The sequence below is a fragment of the Coregonus clupeaformis genome, chromosome 30 (assembly GCF_020615455.1).
Source record: "Coregonus clupeaformis isolate EN_2021a chromosome 30, ASM2061545v1, whole genome shotgun sequence".
NCBI classification, from domain to species: domain Eukaryota; kingdom Metazoa; phylum Chordata; class Actinopteri; order Salmoniformes; family Salmonidae; genus Coregonus; species Coregonus clupeaformis.
The window spans coordinates 19,208,043-19,233,442 of NC_059221.1; the positions used below are offsets into that span (position 1 = coordinate 19,208,043).

The 25,400-nt window shown below is 41.8% G+C and overlaps 2 protein-coding genes across 5 annotated transcripts; both read right to left on the bottom strand.

The window, feature by feature from the left end:
* Positions 1 to 848: 848 nt before the first annotated feature.
* Positions 849 to 9,651, bottom strand: LOC121546485 (cysteine/serine-rich nuclear protein 2). The gene is made up of 5 exons (XM_041857752.2): positions 8,203 to 9,651; positions 6,323 to 6,495; positions 4,734 to 4,996; positions 4,260 to 4,556; positions 849 to 1,835 (listed from the first exon to the last, which is right to left on the bottom strand). Exons 2-5 carry the CDS (start codon positions 6,480 to 6,482, stop codon positions 849 to 851), a joined length of 1,707 nt encoding a protein of 568 aa, XP_041713686.1. The 5' UTR covers positions 6,483 to 6,495; positions 8,203 to 9,651.
* Positions 9,652 to 9,735: 84 nt separating this feature from the next.
* LOC121545733 (transcription factor CP2) lies at positions 9,736 to 25,181 on the bottom strand. 4 transcript variants are annotated; one of them, XM_041856516.2, is made up of 18 exons: positions 24,884 to 25,181; positions 24,210 to 24,443; positions 20,531 to 20,682; positions 18,173 to 18,249; positions 17,922 to 18,027; positions 17,594 to 17,700; positions 17,215 to 17,367; positions 16,997 to 17,107; positions 16,624 to 16,712; positions 16,368 to 16,407; positions 15,360 to 15,386; positions 14,283 to 14,327; positions 13,224 to 13,317; positions 13,028 to 13,118; positions 12,820 to 12,926; positions 11,764 to 11,906; positions 11,499 to 11,550; positions 9,736 to 11,378 (listed from the first exon to the last, which is right to left on the bottom strand). In XM_041856516.2, the coding sequence occupies exons 2-18, from the start codon at positions 24,329 to 24,331 to the stop codon at positions 11,341 to 11,343; spliced, it is 1,554 nt and encodes a 517-aa protein (XP_041712450.1). In that variant the 5' UTR covers positions 24,332 to 24,443; positions 24,884 to 25,181; the 3' UTR covers positions 9,736 to 11,340. The 4 variants fall into 4 exon arrangements, with proteins under 4 accessions (XP_041712450.1, XP_041712449.1, XP_041712451.1 ...); XM_041856515.2 differs by having other exon boundaries at positions 16,359 to 16,407; XM_041856517.2 differs by lacking the exon at positions 15,360 to 15,386 and having other exon boundaries at positions 16,359 to 16,407.
* Positions 25,182 to 25,400: the final 219 nt, after the last annotated feature.

The following is a 25,400-nucleotide window of genomic DNA, read 5'->3' on the forward strand; positions in this document are numbered from 1 at the left end:
CAAGTATTTCCAGGATTGTTTGTTAGGTCTATTCTCAGTCGGGGGGATGATTAGTACTGCCAGTGGCCCTAATTTGGCTTCAAAGTTTACAGCTAAACAGCTGGAAAATGTGTACCAGACCAGTGTGACATTTACAATGCTAGCCAATTAGTCAAACTTATTCAACTGGTGTTTATTATATCGCTCTACGGTATACAACAGGGCACATATTCTTCTTAACCCCACCGTCCTGTTTTAATCAAGCCATTGGAATCCACTGAATGATTCTGAAATGCTCCCTTGACCAATGTCTCCAAGAGCAAATGTTAACACTCACACCACCACATCATCTCTTTGTGGTGCCGGGAACTAAAAACAATAATACTTAGTTCTCAATTACTGAGTTACACCTCCCACAGAAATATTCGTGCTTCTGGAGTCATTTCTTTCGTTAAGGCCAACAAGGCTTCGTCCCAAATGGCACCGTATTCCCTACATAGTGCACTACTTTTGACCAGAGTCCTATGGGCCTTGGACAAAAGTAGTGCACTATATAGGGAATAGGGTGCCATTTGGGGCAGGTTCCATTATCTCCACCCCCGTTAGAATAAGAGCATTTCATTGACTTACAACTGAACTGACAGTTCTACTGCAGGGGAAAGATCTGTGTGTGCTTTCAGGATGATTTCCCCTCCTTCACTTTATTTTAATGGACATGCTCATTTCTTCCAAATAGATGTTTGTAGTAATGACAGTTACTAATATGAATTCTAACCTGTAACATCATAGTCATTGTCTATCCATGTAGTGTAGGCTTTATTCAGCGCAAAATGAAGCTATTGTGCAAAACATCTGCAGAGGTGCTAGTACTAAACCTCAGGGGGCAGTGGTGGGTACAACTCTCCTTCTGTGGCCAGACAAGCCTCCTCCTGACACTGCCCTTCTAAGGAGCTTTGCTGGGGGCTGCATGGTAACTCCTTAGCCCCCATGCCATTCTCTGAGCACAGAGCCACCGGTGGCGAAAACTCGGCCTCATCCTGCCCGCAGGTATTACCTCTATCCTCATCCCTCCCTCGCTGCTCTCCTCCCCCTGGTTCTCTCTCTACACACGCCTCCTCCTGCCCAGGCAGAGACTTGTGAAATGTCTCGTTCTCCATGGGACCTATCTGGTAGTAGAGCAGGGAGGAGGCCGGGTCTTTGAGGCCACCACAGGGGTTGTCCCCTTCCCCCTCCCCATCTCCCTCCTGGTTCTCTGTGATGCAGAGAAGGGTAGCCCCAGTGGGGAACGGGCCCTGGAGGAGGGAGATCGGGACCCCCTCCACCCCAACCCCCACCCCTGTGTCCCCACACATCTCCCCCTGCAGGGCCCCAGGCAGGAGGCACAAAGCCTGCTCCCCCAGGCCCCCTCCTCCCCCCCTGCCCCGCTTTGCCTCCTCCTCCTCCTCTTCCTCCCTCATCCTCTCCTGCTCCTCTGCACTTTGCAGGTGGAGCACAGCGGTCTCGTTCTCCCGCTCCAGGCAGGCCTGGTCAGTCAGGAGGTCCTGGGCCTCTAAGACCATCTGGACCTCTCTCTCCTCTGTCTCTAACTCAGAGTCCAGGCCATGGGCCCCTGTGGACAGGTGAAGGTCTGGGGAGGGAGGCCTGGTGGAGGAGGGGGAGGAGAGCAGGTCAGACTCTGCATACTGTTCCCCCCCGACCCCCGCCTTCTGCCCCATCAGCCTCCTCTTCTCCAGGTCCAGCTTCATGATGGTATGCATGTAGTGTGTTCGCACGCGGAGAGGATTGAACTCGATGCGGCCTGCCGAGTTCCCACAGCCATCCCGAGAGCAGCCACAGGGAAAAGACATCCTGTCCACCTAGAAAGAGAACAACATTTGAGAGAATATACACAGTCATAAAATATTCAGCAAAGGCAATTTGTCTGTAAGACATTGATTTGCTGTTTATCTTTATACTAATTCTGCCAAATGTTTTAGGGAAGGGACGCAATACTCGTTAGTATCGTGGTTAAGGAAACAAAACACGAAGCGGATGTAACCTCTTTAGGAAAACAGCCCTAATGTTGGAAACATCCAGAGTCACAGTTATTTATTTTCCAAGCTATAGCACACAATAATTTACATACAGCAGGTTTTTAAAGGACCAAAGAGTTTGGTCTTCTTCGTGTTTTCATTTTTGCCATGGATAAAAATATTGTGATACTGGTATCATTACAGCCCTAATATGTACCGAGTGCTGCACAGATACAGTACCTCTCAACTCTATAGCCTTCTGTTATAATCTCCTTATTACGCACAAACACACACTACATTGACACTCCCACACAAAACCCACACACATTCACATACACTATATATGCACACAAACACACACACATACAGTACCAGTCAAATGTTTGGACACATCTACTCATTCCAGGGTTTTTCTTTATTTTTACTATTTTCTACATTGTAGAATAATAGTGAAGACATCAAAACTATGAAATAACACATATGGAATCATGTAGTAACCAAAAAAGTGTTAAACAAATCAAAATATATTTTATATTTGAGATTCTTCAAATAGCCACCCTTTGCCTTGATGACAGCTTTGCACACTCTTGGCATTCTCTCAACCAGCTTCACCTGGAATCCTTTTCCAACAGTCTTGAAGGAGTTCCCACATATGCTGAGCACTTGTTGGCTGCTTTTCCTTCACTCTGCAGTCCAACTCATCCCAAACCATCTCAATTGGGTTGAGGTCGTGGGGTTGTGGAGGCCAGGTCATCTGATGCAGCATTCCAATCACTCTCCTTCTTGGTAAAATAACCCTTACACAGCCTGGAGGTGTGTTGGGTCATTGTCCTGTTGAAAAACAAATGATAGTTCCACTAAGCCCAAACCAGATGGGATGGCATATCGCTGCAGAATGCTGTGGTAGCCATGCAGGTTAAGTGTGCCTTGAATTCTAAATGAATCACAGACAGTGTAAACAGCAAAGCACCCCCACACCATAACACCTCCTCCTCCATGATTTATGGTGGGAACCACACATGCAGAGATCCTCCGTTCACCCACACCGCATCTCGCAAAGACACGGCGGTTGGAACCAAAAATCTCCAATTTGGACTCCAGACCAAAGGACAAATTTCCACCAGTCTAATGTCCATTGCTCGTGTTTCTTGGCCCGAGCAAGTCTCTTCTTCTTGATGTTCTTTAGTAGTGTTTTCTTTGCAGCAATTCGACCATGAAGTCCTGATTCACACAGTCTCCTATGAACAGTTGATGTTGAGATGTGTCTGTTACTTGAACTCTGTGAAGCATTTATTTGGGCTGCAATTTCTGAGGCTGGTAAGTCCAATGAACTTATCCTCTGCAGCAGAGGTAACTCTGGGTCTTCCATTCCTGTGGCGGTCCTCATGAGAGCCAGTTTCATCATAGCGCTTGATGGTTTTTGCGACTGCACCTGAAGAAACTTTCAAAGTTCTTTACATTTTCCGTATTGACTGATCTTCATGTCTTAAAGTAATGATGGACTGTCGTTTCACTTTGCTTAATTGCGCTGTTCTTGCCATAATATGGACTTGGTCTTTTATCAAATAGGGCTGTCTTCTGTATACCCCACCTACCTTGTCACAACACAACTGATTGGCTCAAACGCATTAAGAAGGAAAGAAATTCCACAAATTAACTTTTAACAAGGCACACCTGTTAATTGAAATGCATTCCAGGTGACTACCTCATGAAGCTGGTTGAGAGAATGCCAAGAGTGTGCAAAGCTGTCATCAAGGCAAAGGGTGGCTACTTTGAAAAATCTTCAAATATAAAATATATTTGGATTTGTATAACACTTTTTTAGTTACTACATGATTCCATATGTGTTATTTCATAGTTTTTATGTCTTCACTATTATTCTACAATGTAGAAAATAGTAAAAATAAAGAAAAACCCTTGAATGAGTAGGTGTGTCCAAACTTTTGACTGGTAGTGTACATATTACACACACACACACACACACACACTCACACACATACACTTTTACACTCATAATTTGCTGCTGCTACTCTGTTCTTTATTTTACTCTTATTATTATCTATCCTGATGCCTAGTCACTTTACCCTGCCTTCTTGTACATATCTACCCCAAATACCTCATACCTCTGCACATTGATCTGGTATTGATACTCCCTGTATATAGCTCCATTCTTGTGTATTTTATTTTGTGTGTTACTATTTATTAATTGTTTTACTCTGCATCGTTGGGAAGGGCTCATTTGCAAGCATTTCATTTGATTTAACACACCTGGCACTTGATGCCAGCCTGGCTGCAGCCACAGTGGCGGGGGTCACAGTAGAAGCGGCAGTCGCAGCCACACTCCTCCCTGGAAAGCCTGATGGTCCGTAACTCAGCCTTCTCCCGGGCATCTATACGGGCGATGCCAGAGGCCCTGAGCAGTGCCCGACGCCGTTTGGTGGGCAGCGGCTGCAGGAAGAAGCAGTCGTCCACCTCCACCCCCTCTATGTCCAGGTCGTCGTCTGACACGTCCTCCAGGGTCAGCAGGTCGGCCTGGGCACACTCCACCGTACCGTTACGCGTCAGCTAGAGAGGAGGGGTGGAAGTTAGACGTATATGTTCCTCACTAAAACCTGAATATTAACTTAAGATATGATTGTGTAACTAGTGCAGAACAGGGATTCCCCTATTTAAACCTCAGGAGGTCCTTAAATTAAAACCATAACTTTCAGGTCTCTCTGAATGACCAATGCTTGACCTCACCTTTATTTTGCGAGCGTTGAGCTTCTCCTGGCGGAGGTGTTGGCGCAGGGCGTGGCGGTGACTGGTCTCCTGCTCGAGGACGAACTCTCCCAGTGTGTATCGACGGATGGAGCAGTGGTGGCGTGCCATGCCTAGGGAGCTGCCCCCCTGGCTGGGCACGCTGGTAAAGCCCTGCCGCCTGGGGAAGTAGTACACCGTCACCACATCGAACCGCACCTGCTTCCGGCCTGGAGAGGGCTTGTGCCGTCTTAGGATGGAGGTCGCTGGAGAGGGAGGTGGAGGAAAGAGCGGGGAAGAGAAAGGGGTAAGAATGGGTGAACAGTTTCCATAGACTGGTTATTACCACAGATAATATAAGGGTTATTATAGAGTAATAATCCATCATACACTTTAAAACCAAGCCTATTTTTTGACGGACTTGAAATGGTCCTTTTATTTCACTAACGATCTGCCTAGAGTAGTCATGCATCAGTCTAATTGGTGAGAACCTTAGCCAACAAGTAATGCCGGTTGTACCGTACACTCTTAAAAATAAAGGTGCAAATTGGAACCAAATAAGGTTCTTGAGAGCGATCTGAAGAACCAAAAATGGTATGGTTCTTTGAAGAACCATACAAAAATGCCAAACCAGAAATGTTTCGGGCCTCCAGAACAGGAATTGAAAAGCCCTGCTGTAAGGTTTTAAGCATTATTTGCATATTTCACGGGGTTCCTTTCGAGATAATTTTAGAGTTACCAGTACCACCCATGACTGTGTTTGCTAGTGACAGAGACATGTTTGTTGCATTCATTCATTTTCTGTCCTGTGGCATTCACCAAGTGAGATCCTTTGTGATCCTAAGTATGTTGTCATAAGGTAAATATTTTAACTCTGGCGGCAAGTCCCGTCTACCTTGGCAGCTGACGGCATTCACCGCCAGCCTCAACAGCATTTTACCGCCGTGCTCTCATTGAAAACAATGACACCCGGTTTGCCGTCTACCGTCTACCTCGTACCATCTAAACACAGCATAAGATACAGTATGAGACTACCTTAAACATCTAAACTGGAACAACCATTTCAGTAACGGTGGCAATAAGTCCAAGTAACAGATTGGAATAGTTTAGAAAATGTATGTTATTTATATTTGAGTAGCATAAGCTTTATTAATCAATTAAACATTGATATTGAAACAAACAATTCTAAAAAACTACTTGCATTAGAGCATGCTGAGAAATATGGCACTGATGGGCGTGGTTTTGGTTCAACTCTGGTTATTAACACCAACACTGGAGTTATTTTACAACACTGAGTGTTAATTTAACTCTTTACAGTGTTAATTTAACTCATGAATCAACAATAGAAATTTTACATTGAAATATCAACACTAGTTAACACTGGGCAATTTGCTGTGTGCTATGAAAGGGACACATCTGCAGGCTTCCATACATTTCAAGAACCTTTTAGAATTCTGAAGAACTTTAGATGCCACGTCAAGAACCCTACACTCAAAGGTTCTTTATCAGGCAAGAGTTCTCCAAGGAACCTTAAGAGCTGAGGAAGAACCATTTAAAAACTTTCAATTTTTTCAGTGTAGCTAAGCCCTTACGTGTTAGTGCAGTGCTGGAGGGGGGGTTGAGGCTATCACAGCTGTCAGCACTGTCACTGCTGGAGATTTCATCGTCCGAGTCCTTTGGTGTAGAGTATGGAGAGCCACTGTCCACCTCCTCAAATCTTCGCTTGAGGCTGAGAGACGAAACTGCCTCCATGGAAACTTGGTGTCTGAAGGTGGAGAATCAGACAAATTATGTTCAGAGACAGACAGATGGTCGGCAGTCGTCACAGACAGAGATAGAGTATCAGTCTGGCACAAATGCGTAGGTACACAATTGGAATTAATTAATTAATACAGAAGGCCAGGGAAGCATATCTAGATATTTTACATAAAAATGAACTTTCATCAAGCCAAGGTATGAGAATAAAACACAGTAGGCATAGTAATAATAAATATATCTTATGCTCCCATCTGAATAACAAAACATTATATTATTCCACTGTAACTGTTTATAAACATCTCTTCATTAAATCAAATCTGGACCGATTCCTGATACCACAATGAGTTGACATCACCTTTTTGCTATAGCCTTACTCTCCTTTCATCAGTATTCCTAACCCATCACTCCCTCTCCTTCTGTCTCGCATGAAAATCCTGCTCCAAAATCATCGAGTCTGGGAAACGTCACCATGGCAACTAGGAAAGCAGCCAGGGGTTTATATGAATGGCTTAGGAAAAACAAACTGTTCTGTAGATAGATAGCCTTATGTCCCTTTAGCTTTTCCTTTCAAAACAAAGAGCAGGACCCTTCAATAACAGGGGATTTGGATGCCAGAGACAGGTCAAATAAGGGCCAAGCTGAGACATTTGAATAGACTCCCTCTCCATACCCCTGTGTAGGCCTACTGTAGGCCATATTTGTGCCCCTTCATGGTTTCAATGATCTTCACATCCATATAAATAGCATCCCATCCCACGATGTGAAACCAACCTTCAGAATTCAAATGTGATCCTATAGCCCTATGGAAAATAAGGGACTGCAACTTATTGCTTCTCTGTTGAAGTTTCACTAGAATCTAGCCTATTTATTATTACTATAGAGATTGCATAGCAAGTAAATATGTCTCCATTTATTTTTTACAGTGGAAAAGTATGATATGCATGATGCACATTACGTATGACACTTGTTACAGAATGACCTTTCATGAGGCAGCACCAATCTCTTACACAAAACATAGTGGAGTTATTGCAGAAAGTTCCTAAACATCACTAAAAGATTTGACTGACACGATTACAAGCATGCAGGTTCATCATGTGATACTGTCCACAACCAACAGGCCCAGACAGCCAAAATCAGTTAATGACTAGCCTATTACATACAAAGGACAATGTATCAGACCTTGATTCTCATACTGTGAGCTGGTAGGCTTTGTAGAATACAAAATCTGTTACATTTCTATATTCTTCAGCAAGGCATTAGACATTACAAATGGCTATCAGAAGAACCCAATGAAACACATCCCATGAAGATGACCTAATTCAGTTGAAACAAATGAGAGTAGCCAGTATCCTATACTATGTTATTAGAATGGCAATACTGTACATAGGCTGGACTCTATATTATACATTTACAATAGAGTAAAGGAGGACAATACTGTATGGCAATCAGAGGAGCAGTCCTAAAACTACGCAGAGTGTAGGCTTCTTGCTTATAATAAACCTTTCAACGACGGAGTGCCTCAAACCGCCGCAAACGACAACAAACTAGATTTCGTGAAAGGATCGAATGACTGGGTGCAGTAGGAAATGATGTAAATCTAACTGCCAGACACAGGAGCCTCGACCGGCCCCGTCTCTCAAGCGTACCATGTCACCCCCCTTGACAATGGCAAACTGCCATGTTAAACGTTAATAAACCCCCAAGGGCCCCTTACCTTCGGCAGAAAAAGGACCCTCTTCTCACGATCAAATCGCTGAACGTTCCTTTTATTCACCGAGGATTGTTCATGGATCTTGTAACGCCCTATTTAGATTTTTGCCGATTTTTTTTTTTTTTACAGTAAAACTGATTGTTCATTTGTTCAGTATGAATACCTATTTCTGTAATAGTCAGCCTACTAATGCAGAAATAGTGTAAGGAACTAACTGTTACACCGACTTCAAGCAGATCTGCTTGGACTACATGAAGGAAATGTATTTTATGGTCGCTTCCAGGAGTGCATGTTCCATTTAACTTTGACGTAGCAATCCTAAAGCCGGGGCAGGCGGTGGGAAAGAAGGACGTCAAACAATTTAGTTGAAATTTATTAGGCTACTGACATTATCCGTTTCGGCTAAGATGTTAAAATTTGAGATAACTGCTGGATGACTTATCTTCCTGGTTTGAGCGTTTAAATGCTTGTATTGGAAGAGCAATCCGCTGACGTCTGTTTCGTTTATCCTTTCTTTGCAATGGTGGTTTCAATCGGCTCAATGTCGTTTTTCTTCAAGTATAATGACCGTTATGTTCTTCGCCTTGTTTGGTACAGTAATATCAAAATGTTACGGAATTGTAGGCAGATTGACGTCCTCCTTTTCCTAGCCTCTGCCCCGGTTTGTTACAAAGTAACAATAGAGTAAGGAATGCTACAGTGTAACCGTATACTCATTGTGACATCACAAACGTACCATGCGCCACGTATGCTGGGAAGTGTAGTCATTATGAGCTCTTTGTCCATTCTCTGCGATCATGCATTCCATAAATCCAATTCACATTTTGTAATGATAAGCAATACACAATATTACGGATAACGCGAATGACTAGATTTTTTAGATCATTGTTTAAGAGTTTGAAATATATGCCTTATATTTCACACCTTCCTCTCAAGGTGTTTCTAATATAAAGAGGCATTCAAGGGAATCTGCCTTTGAATCTTGCCATCATCCATTTTTAGACTTTTAATTTAATATATACCCATTGATTCTTGAAGAATATAGGCTACTGGTAACTTCTAGATGCCTCATGAGCGTAGTTTAACTGTCTTACCCCATCAGAATCCAAAATATAAGCTTCTTTTACACATTTGTAAACAAAGTAAATGTAAAACAATGTATATCATGATATCATGGATGGTCAGTCCCTGTATGCACAGCTCTGTCCATGAGTGGTCACATTTCTCCAGCCCCATCCCTCAACTGTTTAACAACTCCGTAATATCTTGTGGAAACATTACCTAAATCGAGCATCTGACCAAATGATGTGAGATTTTAGTTCTGGGTTAACCAAGATTACCAAATCAGTGGCAGGGCCATTGATTTGTTAATGTTCGAAGCACAGATTGCCTCTAACTCTGCAATTCTTTACAGGCTGAAAATAACTGCTTATAGAGAACAGTAAAGCTTTAGGGATAAAGGAATACAAAACATTCTAAAACATTTTCTCAATGGTGTCCATCCAAAGCTAGGCATCAGAGGAAAATACAAACGGGCAATGTTTGGGTAAGTAGTTTAATCGTTCTGATGACTTGGACAAGGGGCAAAGGTGGGCAACATCTAGCGTTCAGTAGAACCTTATTGAATGAGAACCAACTCTAGCTTTCCACATGCAGCTTCGGCATACAGTAAACAACCCACTACTATATATATATATATTTGATAGTGGTAATATCCCAAAACAATGCAGACTGCTTTTCCCTAAATAAGGTAGGAACACAAGTCTGTTTATGTTTATAAAACAGTCAAAGTAAAACATGATTCAAAATTCATACCTTCTAAACTACTATCTACTCAAAAGTTTGTGAACTGTCCAAATCCATCGTAATGACACTGTAAACTGATACAGTACAATGATAAATAGGGATAGCGGGCAAGACAGAGACTAGTAGGTTGTTGGGGTTGCCACAGTGTGTGGTCAAAGTGTGTCAATCAGATTAATGAATAAGGGGAGGGCCATATCATGATGAACAGAACAGTATACTGATGCGGTCTTGACAGTGTTGAAAGGCCTAGAAAAGCTGCACAGATGGACAGAGGATGACACAGGTACAACTTGACAGACTGTGGGCTTTCACAGCACAGCACTCACTGGGAGAACAGAGGGGTTTTCATAGATGCTGCTGGTGTCCCTTTCATTATCCATTATGACATCATTAAGATTTTAGGTTGAAGATATCCAGGTTAGGACAATGTAATAATTCCAAATAAACAAATTCATGGGACCAGCGCCATTGTTGGATTCCACAGTATTAGCATTGAAAACTTGACCAGCGGTCAGGTAATCAAGTAATGGCTGTAGATAATTTGAAAAACCTATAAATGAATAAAACGGCAGTAAAACAGTTATGCTATGTGCTTGCTGAGTAGTTAGCCTAAATTCCCTACGATTGTGTTTATTTTCCACTTTAATGGCGAACTTTCTGTACTGCCTCCAGTCATTTTCGCTCACAATTGCTGGTCCCGTTGTCTAGAATGCTTCCGCATTTATGCAAAGAGTTACGGGATATTAGAACCCTTTTGTCTTAACCTGGGTTATCTTTAACCCAGTTAAGATTTTATTTCCTGTGCAAGCTTCGTTGCTGTAGCTACTTAACCATGACCACGGTCCTCACCACGGTCCTCACAAAATGGCTCCTTGGTGTCCAGCAGCCTAGTAGTAGGAGATGAAGACTGGAGACCACTGGCACCCTGTATACGCACTCTGCATCTCTTGTTGTGTATCCCTTTCCATGCAAGACTGAATTCTAAAAACAGTACAGCAAAGTCGTTGATTCTGAAGCAGTGGCAGGGTGTCTTCCATTCTCTTTTTCAAACACATGAGCAACAAAGCAGGAAAATTCAACCATTTAAAAGGGTTTCTATTAGGGGAGGAGTCTGGAGAGTTGCATCAATATGGCAGCTGAAATAGTGTCAATCCTTTAAAATAAAGACAATAAGGTATCGAGGATGGGCAAGGTGCTTCAGTCAAATGTTCCCCGTAGCGAGCAGCCCCTAGAGAATCGTTGAGTGAAACGATCGGGTCATCTTCAGCATGGTCCAGGAACATCAGGGGCTGGCAGGGTGTAAGGAGAGAGCGGAGGCAATCCCCCAGAGAGTCTTCATTTCAGGATGATGTGGTAGCCGTCGTTTGTCTCGGCTGACGATAAAGAAAGAGCCTATGTCATGAAGGGTGATTTTACAAGCGTAGCTACAACACACACACACTTCTCCACCCTACAATATTTATGGTAAAAGAAAATGATTGAATGGCACTCACCTTTCATTGTGTCCAAAACAAAACATACTTCATCCTGGAAGTTCTGAATCATCTGTGAGAAACGAGAGATTCCATCTTAGAGGCCAGGAACGTTGTATACATTAGGAGAGCCTTAAGGCAGACTGAGCCTGAGACAAAGGCTGCGTCTCAAATTAGACCCTATTGTGTAGTGCACCACTTTTGGGAGTCTGAGCAAAACTAGGGCACAACATAGGAATAGGGTGCCTTTTCGGACACACAAAAGGTAGACTAAAGACAGCCTTACCTCATCACTGACCAGGACATGTATACCAGTGGGTCCCTGTTTAAAGATCTGACTGATCTGTCTGGATGAGATGTTGAATAGCTGAGCGATCTTCTCGGTCAGCTCAACTGCTGTCAAGTCCTCCAGGTAGATGGCATGGTACACTGCAGAAGACGACAGGTGTACAGGAATATATTGTCAATAATTATCATAGCACCTTGCCCCCCAATCCCCCATTCCCCAAAACACATGTAAATATTGGACTATAAATTGTGCCTGTATTATACTTATGCTAAAATGTTTATTCTATTCTACTGAGCCATTTACTTTATGTTCGTATTCTTATCTTTTATTATTTCTTATTGTTGCATTGTCGAGAAGGAACCTGCAAGTATGCAGTTAGTTGGACGGTGTATACCATGTGTATTCTGTACATATAACTAATACAACTTGAAACAGTGTGGTATGCCCTAACAGAGAGCTAGCATTATGCCAAATGACACATTGCACCGCCATCAGCAAGTAGGTAAGCATGCGTTATGAATGCTTTATACACTGAGTATACAAAACATTAAGAACACCTGCTCTTTCCATGACAGACTGACCAGGTGAAAGATATGACCCCTTATTGATGTCCACTTCAAATCAGTGTAGATTAAGGGGAGGAGACAGGTTAAATAATGATTTTTAAGCCTTGAGACAATTGAGACATGGATTTTGTATGTGTGCCATTCAGTGGGTCAATGGGCAAGACATAATATTTAAGTGACTTTGAACGGAGTATGGTAGTAGGTGCCAGGCGCACCAGTTTGTGTCAAGAACTGCAACACTGCTGGGTTTTTCACGCTCAACAGTTTCCCGTGTGTACCAAGAAAGGTCCAACCCCCAAAGGACATCCAGACAACTTGACACAACTGTGGGAAGCATTGAGTCAACATAGGCCAGCATCCCTGTGGAACGCATTCAATACAGTGTCGAGTCCATGCCCAAACAAATTGAGGCTCAATATTAGGAAGGTGTTCTTAATGTTTAGTATACTCAGATAACACACACACACACACACACACACAGGCATACCGAAAAAAGTGCTGCTAGCTGCGTCTCTGTTCTCGTGTTTCTGCTGCTGTTCCCGAGCCTGCTGGGATTCCTGGCACACATACACTGTCAGCCTGGGACGTACCACCCTGCACACACACACACCGAAATAAGAAACAACAGTATTTATTAAATTCAATAGGCATTTGAATGCTGCAATACGGAAGTAGTGGTAAGGAAGAAGACTTACCGTCCTTTCAATGCGTTGAAGAGCCTAATACCATCTGCCGGCCCACAGATCTGAATGACATCTTCCCTGGTCAGCTTCAACAGATCAGCCCCTGGAACACAGAACAATCAGCCTACTTTTAGACTGACTTCCATGACATGACAACAATGTTGAGAATATAAATTCACTGCAATAAATTACATATTGACCTTCCTACCAGAGAAATTTGTGAAGAGCCGACAGAACGGTGAAAAGCGGCTTCTATGGAGCCACTGCTGTGCATCCTGTGGTGTTGCCGCGGGTAACAGGTTCTGTTTATTCCAAAAGAGAGAGACAGGTGGAGCAAAAACCATCAAAATGATGTGAATTCACTTTAGATTGGTTTTAAAAGTGTACAATCAATTCCACTTTAAGGTCAGATATATACAGCCAGGTATGAGCAGTTTCTCTGAGCTAACCCATCCCAGAACATGCTACATGGAGGAATACAGACCCATTACAATGTCAGAGTAGATAGAATACAACTTCAAAGAAGTTTACAGTACACACTCAAATTCTCATAGACCACGGTAGGAGTCATCCACTTTTGCACAAAAACACACAAAGATGATATTGTTTTGTCGTTGTTCAATTGTTCTACACACACACAAACATATATGCTGGGAGCCTGTTCAGAGAAGATGTATGTGCAATGTACAGGTAACTGCCAAAATACCGGAAACACGTGAGTAAATGAGGGATAGAAAGTATATTGAATGCAGGTGCTTCCACACAGGTGTGGTTCCTGAGTTAATTACGCAATTAACATCCCATCATGCTTAGGGTGATGTATAAAAATGCCCAGATGTCCATTACTTTGGCTACCATGTCTAGAAGAAGAGATCTCACTATGAAAGAGGGGTCTCAAAGGAATATAAGGGGTTTAAAGGGTGTGTGTGCGTGTCTCAGTCACCAGATTTGAACTCAATTGAACACTTATGGGAGATTCAGGAGCGGCGCCTGAGAGCGTTTTCCACCACCATCAACAAAACGCATCACATTATGAAATTTCTCATGGAAGAAGTGTCGCATCCCTCCAATAGAGTTCCAGACACTTGTAGAAACTATGCCAAGGTGCACTGAAGCTGTTCTAGCTTGTGGTGGCACAATGCCCTATTAAGACGCTGTATGTTGGTGTTTCCTTTATTTTGGCAGTTACCTGAATATCCCACTTTTGCTTTGAAAGGCAAAAAAAATGACATTCAAACTAGAAACCATCAAATAAATTAATATATACCTGATGGATACTGTCACCGTCTCTTGTAAGTAGATGGGACGACAACTGTAAGGCAGAATGTCTCAATTTTAAAATTGTATTGTATCATCATATTTCAAAACCTCCCCAAACCCCCCCAAAAACGTTGTTAATGTATTTCTGTCTATAATGGGGGTAAAACACAAGGGGTGATATTTGGACAGTGCAAACAGCGACATTATTGTCAAAATACAGTGCATTCAGAAAGTATTCAGACCCCTTGACTTACACCACATTTTGTTATGTTACAGCTTTATTCTAAAATTGATTAAATATAATAATTTTTTCCCTCATCAATCTACACACAATACCCCATAATGACAAAGCAAAAACATTACACAACTGAAATATCACATTTACATAAGTATTCAGACCCTTTAGTCAGTACTTTGTTAAAGCACCTTTGGCAGGGATTACAGCCCTGAGTCTGTGCCCTGTGTGTAGATTGATGAGGGGAAAAAACAATTTAGAATAAGGCTGTAACGTAACAAAATGTGGAAATGGTCTGAATACTTTCCGAATGCACTGCACATCCTATCGCTATATACACTTGGCGCTGCATTTATTTCAAAACTACTTTGAAATGCAATGGTTACATGACTATTACGTACATCATGTAGAGGCAATGTAATAAATGCTGGTACAAGTATTGGGAGTATTACAGCAGCCTGGTTCCAGATCTGTTTGTGCTCTAGCCAACTGAATGAATGACTAGGAGTTTGCATGATGGCACAAACAGACTGGCACTCAGGCAAATATTACATTCGTTTGACACAAACACCACTTATTTATGTAAAAAATTCAAGCAGGCCTTAGGGAGAGTTAAGGTAGATGTTGCTGCCTACAAATTATTACAAACTACCCAAAACAACTGGATACATACTTATCATATTATCAGACGGCAAGTAATAGGGTTAATAAGTGCAATCAATAATTTAAAGTTGATATATTATACATCAGTGAATATTGCACATTCCCACATTCTGTTTGAGTCGGTCTAAACCGTGAAGTCTGCATCTTAAATCAGAGTCAGACGTTTAGAAAATGTTGGAAACTTACAATTGTATCAGTCAGACAGCTTTCAATCTATATTGGATAATAATGCAGGAAAAAGAAGGGAGAAAAGGTGCACACACCCTTTATAAAACTGAACCGATATGTCCAGGGACATGGCTATCTAGGCTTATTTCAAGGTCTGTTTCCATCCATCCACCATATTAATAATTGGGGATGCATGTGATACAGATTATGGAGGACAGTCTACTACAGTAGTTGAATGGTTGCTTTGATGGACCCCCCCAAAAAAGGGCATGTTTTATCCATGTATTAATAACTGGGTTTCTATGTATCCATTAATGGGAAAACAGAGGGAGTCACAAGAGAAGAACAATTCAATAAGAGCACTGCACTAATTCACAATGTTTGCACTAAATAATATAACTGTTGAAAGCAAATGGACCTATCCACATTTCTTTTAAATGACATTTCTCATTCTGCAGGTTCTTATACATTTGTCAGGTATTCTAAATCAAATATTCTTATCAATGCATAGCCTTTGCTTTTCCCAACTGTTGTCAATCATTTCAGACAGAAAACCAATTAAGCAAAGTACAAAACAGTTTTGTCATATATATTCATTATTTTGTTAATGTTATGTTCGACTACATGCAAATGTGATCAATGGTGAACGAGTAAAATAAATGACACCTATCATGTGAAAACAGGATGATGTAAAGTGTGTGCTGCTTTGAAAATAAAATAACGTACTGATTGCAAAGTAAGTTACACAGCCAGTCTTCCTCAGCCCTCATTCTTTCACTTTAGTTTAAATAGCCCACTAGACATTTTCCTACAGTATTTCACTAGTGCTGCTGCCAAAAGCAAAGGCCAAATGTGAACTTAAAGCATGACCACAATGTGCCAACTTCAGTTATGTGAAAAAAGCTGGACTTTAAACATGTAGATGTGGGGGTTGATGACAAGGGAAGGGATGGCGTAGGAGACTATGATCCATAGGTGGGTTTAGGACACACAAAGGGAAGGGACACAGGTAATTACATCTGCCACCTGAACAACTGGCTCTGGCTGGTGACTGGGGGATCCATTCCTGGGAGGGACAGAGAACAGGAATGAGAAAAGGTTGGGATGGACATTCTGGGAATAGAAGGAAAACCGACAGAAATTCCCAAAGAGAACAAAGAACAGGTGTATTAGACATTGCATCCTCCATCTTTTATAAATGTACATATAAAACAAAATAAACTATTTGTAATGCAAGCAGTGTGGTTCAGTGCAGGCTGAATGTTTATGTCCTGATCCCTACCCCTCTGCCACTGGAAAACTGTTGTGTGGGCTGTTGAAGCCAGGCGATGGAGAGTTATTTACATAGGTGACCTCTGGCCAGGGAGAGCACTGCAAGAGAACATTTATGTTATTCTAGTAGGGAGGGAACTAGGCTCTTTACATAATCCAGCTCTCCAGACGTAAGTTTTTACTTCAGAAAGAAATCCTGTGTTGTACAGAATTTCTATGCATTATGATGGAATTACTGACACAAATATTAAATTAAGCATAATTTTTGTTCATGTTTCTTCATTCCTTAGACTTCATACTGACTGCTGCCACATCTTTCTCTCCATATCCTCTTATATCCAACATTTTCCTCCATCCCATTCACTCAACACACTGACTCTAACCTCTGTTAGGATGGTGGTTTCGTACGAGGGCTGGTATTTCTCCTTCTCCTGAGGCGCTCTCTTTTCCATCTTCTCTCGGTCTGTCTTCTGCTTCCTGTCTGCACCTTTAGGCTGCCACAGGTGAGGTAAAGATATGTTTATAATAGATAGTACCGTGACCAGGATCAAATGACTTTTTATGGCAACAGTAAATGTCTTTGGTCAGACTTTCCTCTCACCTTGAAGACTTTGACCTGACAGCTGGCAGAATGCAGGTGCTCTGTATACTCTTCGCCATCGTTCTCTTTGAAAGTGTCAATCTGGATGCGGAAAGGCACGCCCTTCTCTCCCCCGTGCTTCCGCATGGTGAACTCTGTGCTGATGCAGTGAACCTAAAACAAGGAATTGGCAGGACTATTTGAAAACTGGAGGATTTTGCTAAAGTTGTCATATAGTACAACACTATTAATTGTTTTATTCAGTACAAACACAGAGCGAACTCTATTTGGCTTGAAAACCATTTGTTTCCATTCCATTCAGATAGCCTTGGACTGATGTTAGAAGATAAGCTACGACCAGCATTATGAAAAAACCATGTGGTTGTGTTTATCATGCTACCTGGATAAAAACCGAGGTTCTTTTTGAAGGGTCCCACAGGAACTCCACAGTGTTAAGCTGAGTAGGGTTAGCCCTGGGGTCGACCATGCCAACTGACATGGGGATATCTACAATGGAGCAACACAAGACAAGTTATCAGAAGGATTGTGTGAGCACTCAGTCTATGTTATGCAGCCTGTTGTCAACCATCATTTCTTTCACTTAAGATCCAACTCAGTGTTAAATTTAAGCTATGTCAGTGCCACAGCAGATAAAGTCTTAAAAGCAGCCCCATCCTATCCTTCTTCATTCAGAGAAGGCCACCACCCATCCCAGACAGAGAGCTTACCCAGGTCGAGGATGCGGTCCCCAGGCCTGTTCCAGCGCCAGCCCTCCAGCTGCTGGTGCTCTGTGTACTGAAGACGCCGGTCATGGAAGACTACTCGGATTATGCTCTGGGGACACACAGAAACATCACTGAGGAACCAGGAAGTACCTGCACTACTGATAGACCACATGGGAAATTGTCATTGGAACAGGCCAATGCAATCACTCACTCTCATGCCTATGGTCATGACTCAGTGTTCTTGTTAATCTTACCTTCACCATTTTGCCAGTGATTTCTGGGAGTTCACCCAATTTCCGATTGTCAAGCATTCGAATTTCATAAGACTGTCCTGAAATCGAAACATAATCTTTAGATAGATAGGATAGGACACACACAGTGCCTTCAGAAAGTATTCACACCCTTTGACTTCCCACATTTTGTTGTGTTACAGCCTGAATTTAAAATGGATTCAATTTAGATTTTGTCGTCACTGGCCTACACACAATACCACATCATGTCAAAGTGAAATTAAACATTTTTACAAATTAATTTAAAATGAAAAGCTGAAATGTCTTGAGTCAATAAGTATTCAACCCCTTTGTTATGGCAAGCCTAAATAAGTTCAGGAGTAAACATGTGCTTAACAAGTCACATAAGTTGCATAGACTCACTGTGTGTGCAATAATAGTGTTTAACATGATTTCTTTTATGACTACCGCATCTCTGTACCCCACACATACAATTATCTGTAAGGTCCCTCAGTCGAGCAGTGAATTTCAAGCAAAGATTAAACCACAAAGACCAGGGAGGTTTTCCAATGCCTCGCAAAGAAGGGCACCTATTGGTAGATGGGTAAAAAAAAAAGCAGACACTGAAAATCCCTTTGAGCATGGTGAAGTTATTACACTTTGGATGGGGTATCAATACACCCTGTCACTACAAGGATACAGGCATCCTTCATAACTGTAGCCACAACCCAACTGATTGGCTCAAACGCATTAAGAAGGAAAGAAATTCCACAAATTAACTTTTAATTGAAATGCATTCCAGGTGACTACCTCATGAAGCTGGTTGAGAGAATGCCAATATGGAATCATGTAGTAACCAAAAAAGTGTTAAACAAATCTAAATATATTTGAGATTCTTCAAATAGCCACCGTTTGTCTTGATGATGGCTTTGCACACTCTTGGCATTCTCTCAACCAGCTTCATGAGGTAGTTACCTGGAATGCATTTCAATTAAAAGTTCATTTGTGGAATTTCTTTCCTTCTTAATGCGTTTGAGCCAATCAGTTGTGTTGTGACAAGGTAGGGGTGGAATACAGAAGATAGCCCTATTTGGTAAAAGACCAAGTCCATATTATGGCAAGAACAGCTCAAATAAGCAAAGTGAAACGACAGTCCATCATTACTTTAAGACATGAAGGTCAGTCAATCTGGAAAATGTCAAGAACTTTGAAAGTTTCTTCAAGTGCAGTCGCAAAAACCATCAAGCGCTATGATGAAACTAATAGACCCAGAGTTACCTCTGCTGCAGAGGATAAGTTAATTAGAGTTAACTGCACCTCAGATTGCAGCCCAAATAAATGTTTCACAGAGTTAAAGTAACAGACACATCTCAACATCAACTGTTCAGAGGAGACTGCGTGAATCAGGCCTTCATGGTGAAATTGCTGCAAAGAAACCACTACTAAAGGACACCAATAAGAAGAGACTTGCTTGGGCCAAGAAACATGAGCAAAGGACATTAGGCCGCTGGAAATGTGTCCTTTGGTCTGATGAGTCCAAATTTGACATTTCTGGTTCCAACTGCTGTGTCTTTGTGAGACGCAGAGTAGGTGAACGGATGATCTCCGCATGTGTGGTTCCCACCGTGAATCATGGAGGAGGAGGTGTGATGGTGTGGGGGTGCTTTGCTGGTGACACTGTCTGTGATTTATTTAGAATTCAAGGCACACTTAACCAGCATGGCTACCACAGCATTCTGCAGTGATACGCCATCCCATCTGGTTTGCGCTTAGTGGGACTATCATTTGTTTTTCAACAGGACAATGACCCAAAACACACCCCCAGTCTGTGTAAGGGCTATTTGACCAAGAAGGAGAGTGATGGAGTACTGCATCAGATGACCTGGCCTCCACAATCACCCAACCTCAACCCAATTGAGATGGTTTGGGATGAGTCAGACCGCAGAGTGAAGGAAAAGCAGCGAACAAGTGCTCAGCATATGTGGGAACTCCTTCAAGACTGTTAGAAAAGCATTCCGGGTGAAGCTTGTTGAGAGAATGCCAAGAGTGTGCAAAGCTGTCATCAAGGCAAAGGGTGGCTACTTTGAAGAATCTAAAATATATTTTGATTTGTTTAACACTTTTTTGGTTACTACATTTTTTTACATTTAGTCATGCTTCCATATGTGTTATTTCATAGTTTCATTGTCTTCACTATTATTCTACAATGTAGAAAATAGTAAAAATAAAGAAAAACCCTTGAATGAGTAGGTGTGTCCAAACTTGACTGGTACTGTATGTACATACACATATACACACAATCGTCTGGCTATTTCTTTTAAATTAGCATCAAATTCACAAGAAAAGCATGTAATGGAAATGGAAAAACAGACAGATGCTAACCTTGGTTGAGGTAGGTAAGTGTTTCATCATGCAGTTTGATAGCAGGCGAGGTAGCTGCACACAGAACATACTGGAAAGGAAGAATCTTGTTCTCACTGTCAGGCGGCAGGTTAGACTCCTCCTGCTTAAAAATAGGGAGGGCCAGCACGTCGCTGGAGAAAGAACCGCAAGACAACATGGTCAATGAACTGGCAAGCCACGGTCCTTTACAAGCACCTGACATTGGCATAGTATCAAGAACTGTCTGAAACAACAACTCAACAGAACGTGTACCTCCAGAATACAAGACAGACTGAGGTGAGCTCAACTCATAAAATAGAAAAAAAAAATCCAAATCAAATTAAAACGTGAGGAAATTCTGTACCCACCCAATAAATGTAATGAAATTAATATTTCACTAGGAGCCACTGGAAAAGGACAAGTGATTTATAACACTCTTTCTTCACAGTTCATTACAAATGATAGTAAAAACCTGTGCCAAACAATCAACTACCTTGGTACAGTGCCTTGCAAAAGTATTCACCCCCCTTGGCGTTTTTCCTATTTTGTTGCATTACAACCTGTAATTTAAATTGATTTTTATTTGGATTTCATGTAATGGACATACACAAAATAGTCCAAATTGGTGAAGTGGAATGAAAAAAATAACTTGTTTCAAAAAAGTCTAAAGAATAAATAACGGAAAAGTGGTGCGTGCATATGTATTCACCCCCTTTGCTATGAAGCCCCTAAATAAGATCTGGTGCAACCAATTACCTTTAGAAGTCACATAATTAGTTAAATAAAGTCCACCTGTGTGCAATCTAAGTGTCACATGATCTGTCACATGAGCTCAGTATATATACACACCTGTTCTGAAAGGCCCCAGAGTCTACAACACCACTAAGCAAAGGGCACCACCAAGCAAGCGGCACCATGAAGACCAAGGAGCTCTCCAAACAGGTCAGGGACAAAGTTGTGGAGAAGTACAGATCAGGGTTGGGTTATAAAAAAAATATCTGAAACTTTGAACATCCCACAGAGCACCATTAAATCCATTATTAAAAAATTGAAAGAATATGGCACCACAACAAACCTGCCAAGAGATGGCCGCCCACCAAAACTCACGGACCAGGCAAGGAGGGCATTAATCAGAGAGGCAACAAAGAGACCAAAGATAACCCTGAAGGAGCTGCAAAGCTCCACAGCGGAGATTGGAGAATCTGTCCATAGGACCACTTTAAGCCATACACTCCACAGAACTGGGCTTTACGGAAGAGGGGCCAGAAAAAAGCCATTGCTTAAAGACAAAAATAAGCAAACACGTTTGGCATTTGCCAAAAGGCATGTGGGAGACTCCCGAAACATATGGAAGAAGGTACTCTGGTCAGATGAGACTAAAATTGAGCTTTTTGGCCATCAAGGAAAACACTGTCTGGCGCAAACCCAACACCTCTCATCACCCCGAGAACACCATCCTGTGGTCCTCTGTAGCTCAATTGGTAGAGCATGGCGCTTGTAACGCCAGGGTAGTGGGTTCGATCCCCGGGACCACCCATACGTAAAAGATTTATGCACACATGACTAAGTCGCTTTGAATAAAAGCGTCTGCTAAATGGCATATTATTATTAATATTATCATCCCCACAGTGAAGCATGGTGGTGGCAGCATCATGCTGTGGGAATGTTTTTCCATCGGCAGGGACTGGGAAACTGGTCAGAATTGAAGGAATGATGGATGCCGCTAAATACAGGGAAATTCTTGAGGGAAACCTGTTTCAGTCTTCCAGAGGTTCACCATTCCAGCAGGACCCTAAGCATACTGCTAAAGCAACACTTGAGTGGTTTAAGGGGAAACATTTAAATGTCTTGGAATGGCCTAGTCAAAGCCCAGACCTCAATCCAATTGAGAATCTGTGGTATGACTTAAAGATTTCTGTACACCAGCGGAACCCATCCAACTTGAAGGAGCTGGAGCAGTTTTGCCTTGAAGAATGGGCAAAAGTCCCAGTGGCTAGATGTGCCAAGCTTATAGAGACATACCCCAAGAGACTTGCAGCTGTAATTGCTGCAAAAGGTGGCTCTACAAAGTATTGACTTTGGGGGGGGGTGAATAGTTATGCATGCTCAAGTTCTGTTTTTTTGTCTTATTTCACAATAAAAAAATATTTTGCGTCTTCAAAGTGGTAGGCATGTTGTGTAAATCAAATGATACAAACCCCCCAAAAAATCCATTTTAATTCCAGGTTGTAAGGCAACAAAATAGGAAAAATGCCAAGGGGGATGAATACTTATGCAGCCTGGGTATCTCATCCTCCCTCAACATAAGAATTACACTGACAATGAGGCACTTTTCAGGCACTTTAGTATCATGTAACAGAACACTTACAATACTGACAAAAGAGCAGTCTGAAAGAGAGGGATGTATCCCTTACACAAAAACTGTTCCTGACGCAGGAAGAATCCCAAGACTGACAGATTAAGGCCTCTTTTCTGGCATAAGAACAACCCTCAAGAGAGAACTGATGGAAGGTTAGGCCTATGCTAGCCCAATAATGGACTAAAGGAGCCTAACTTTACAGATTATAGTCCAAGGACCTTGTTCTGTTTAGAGGCGAATTGGGTCTGGCAACCAAAACAGGCAAATACTACATCTAAACGTGAATCGAAGCTCAATTGCAGTACGGTTTTAGAACCATAAAGCCCTTTACTTTCATATCACATCAAAATTATTTACACTTACTGTCCAGTGTTTTAACCGGTTTTAACACTTAAAGCCAACAGTATTTTCCAGTGACAACACGTTCATGGTGTCCGTCTTCTGTTTACACACAGGTGTTCGGAGACAGATGGCTAATTAGCACAGGTAGTCGACTGTCTTCCGTCTGTTCTCCGTTAAAAAAACACTAACATGAAAATATGGCCGTGTGGGAACCCTAACCCTACAAAGGTGTGTAGTAATTGAATATTTTTAAAATGTTTAGTCTTATTTCTCCCTGATATGAAAGATTGATTCCTTATGTTCCTTATGTACAAGCGATGCGTGTTAACGTTTAGAGCAAGCGTCGGGGCTCTTAATAAAACTCCCCCGGCCAGAAGATACTATCGTCAATAGGTGCTAATGGTAGTCTATGAACGGGCAAACTCATGAATTTGTGGCAAAAAAAAAGCTTTTTCTGTAAAACACTACAAAATGTGTGTGTGATGTGTTTAAAAAAAACAAACACAAAAAACTAACTACATTTGACATACACAGTATTTTGAGAAGCTGTCCTATCCACCAACACAAATAGTAGGCAAACGGTAAACTATAGTGTAGGAGAGACAATTTAGCAACATTGAGAATAGGATCAATTCTAAATGCATTCTATGTGTTCTATAACACACAGTACTTTACAGCTTCACTATTCATAGGTTCCTTTGCTGACGCTCTCGCTGAACTGAAAACACACACTCCTGACAATTAAAGCAGCACCACCCGACACCATGCAAAATGCCAAATTACTAGAGAGCAACGGCCACCAACTCATTATAGGCTAACTGATACAGATGATAGGGTCTACTCTTGAATAGGCTACTCCTCAAGACAAATAATGCAGTTTTTTTTTTTTTTTCACTGACAGACAGATTTCTATGAAAGTTCAAAGTAGTATGTCTTGCCATTTTAACATTTCAATAGACTTCCAATTATGATTCATACCTCATACTGTACGCGCCAGCTCCAAGCTCTTGTCCAATGCCAGAGAGACTGGCATCAAAGTCCTGGACCAGACCTGATTCAATCACCTCATCAGTGAGCGGCAACTTCAGAGCCCAAGCCATGACGACGCGTGGATCTGATTGCAGTCGAACTTGTCTCAAATTCTAGATCCCTAGCCTCAAAATTCCAAACTGCAAATTTCTTACAGCCTGGCAGATGTCTTCTGCTACCAAACTGGAAGAGAAACGCCATGAGACATACACAGTTCAGTATCAGTGTAAAGACTATTGGTTTAACATAGGCCTAGCAAACGAATTGACAGATATAGAGATTCCAGATTGTATGGACCACAAAATGTCATCACACAGCTGGCAGGTATTGCACTATACCACATTAAAGATATTGAAGCTAGAATGACTGCTAACTTATATGTTGTGTGTAACGTTAGTTGCTAGCGAATGTACAAAATGAAAAGTTTTGCTATGCACATATGGCATAATGTTACTGTCCTAACGTTAACTACTTGCTAACTCACTACTGTAACGTAGCTACCTGGCGAACTTGACTGATTGTGAATGAATGTTTTAGCTAGTTAACGTTACAGCTCAACGGGGTTCGTCGTGTTAAATTATGAACGCACTTCTAGCTAGTACTTAGATAGCTATCGAACTTACCTTTGAAACCAAGTAAGTTGGCTAGCTAACCCTGCGACCATTGCATGCCATGTTGCTCCCTCGTTCTCGCCATATCGAGATAACCAACGTTAGCTAGCTAGCTATCTCCAACATGAGCTAACTACTCTTCGGGGAAACAGCGCTGTGGACACTGATTATTTGAATTTAACAACATGAGCACTAATTGAGTCGTATATGGTAGTTAATTAAATCTGCATTAATCGTTATACAAACCAAATAATACGTTTGTTTATCTACTCGGCTAGAAAAGCTGCTGCTACTTCGTCTTCTTCTTCTATGAAATTATGGCGGTCCGCAAACAAACGTTTAAGGTGTATGCCGCCACCTACTGTGCTGGTCTGCCTAATTCTATACCACTAAGAATTTAAATAAGAATAATAATTAATATAATAATAATAAATATTTGTTATAAATAAAAACCCTTCCAAGCCCCCCAACCCATTAAACTGTATCTATACTGAACAAAATTATAAACGCAACATGCAACAATTTCTAT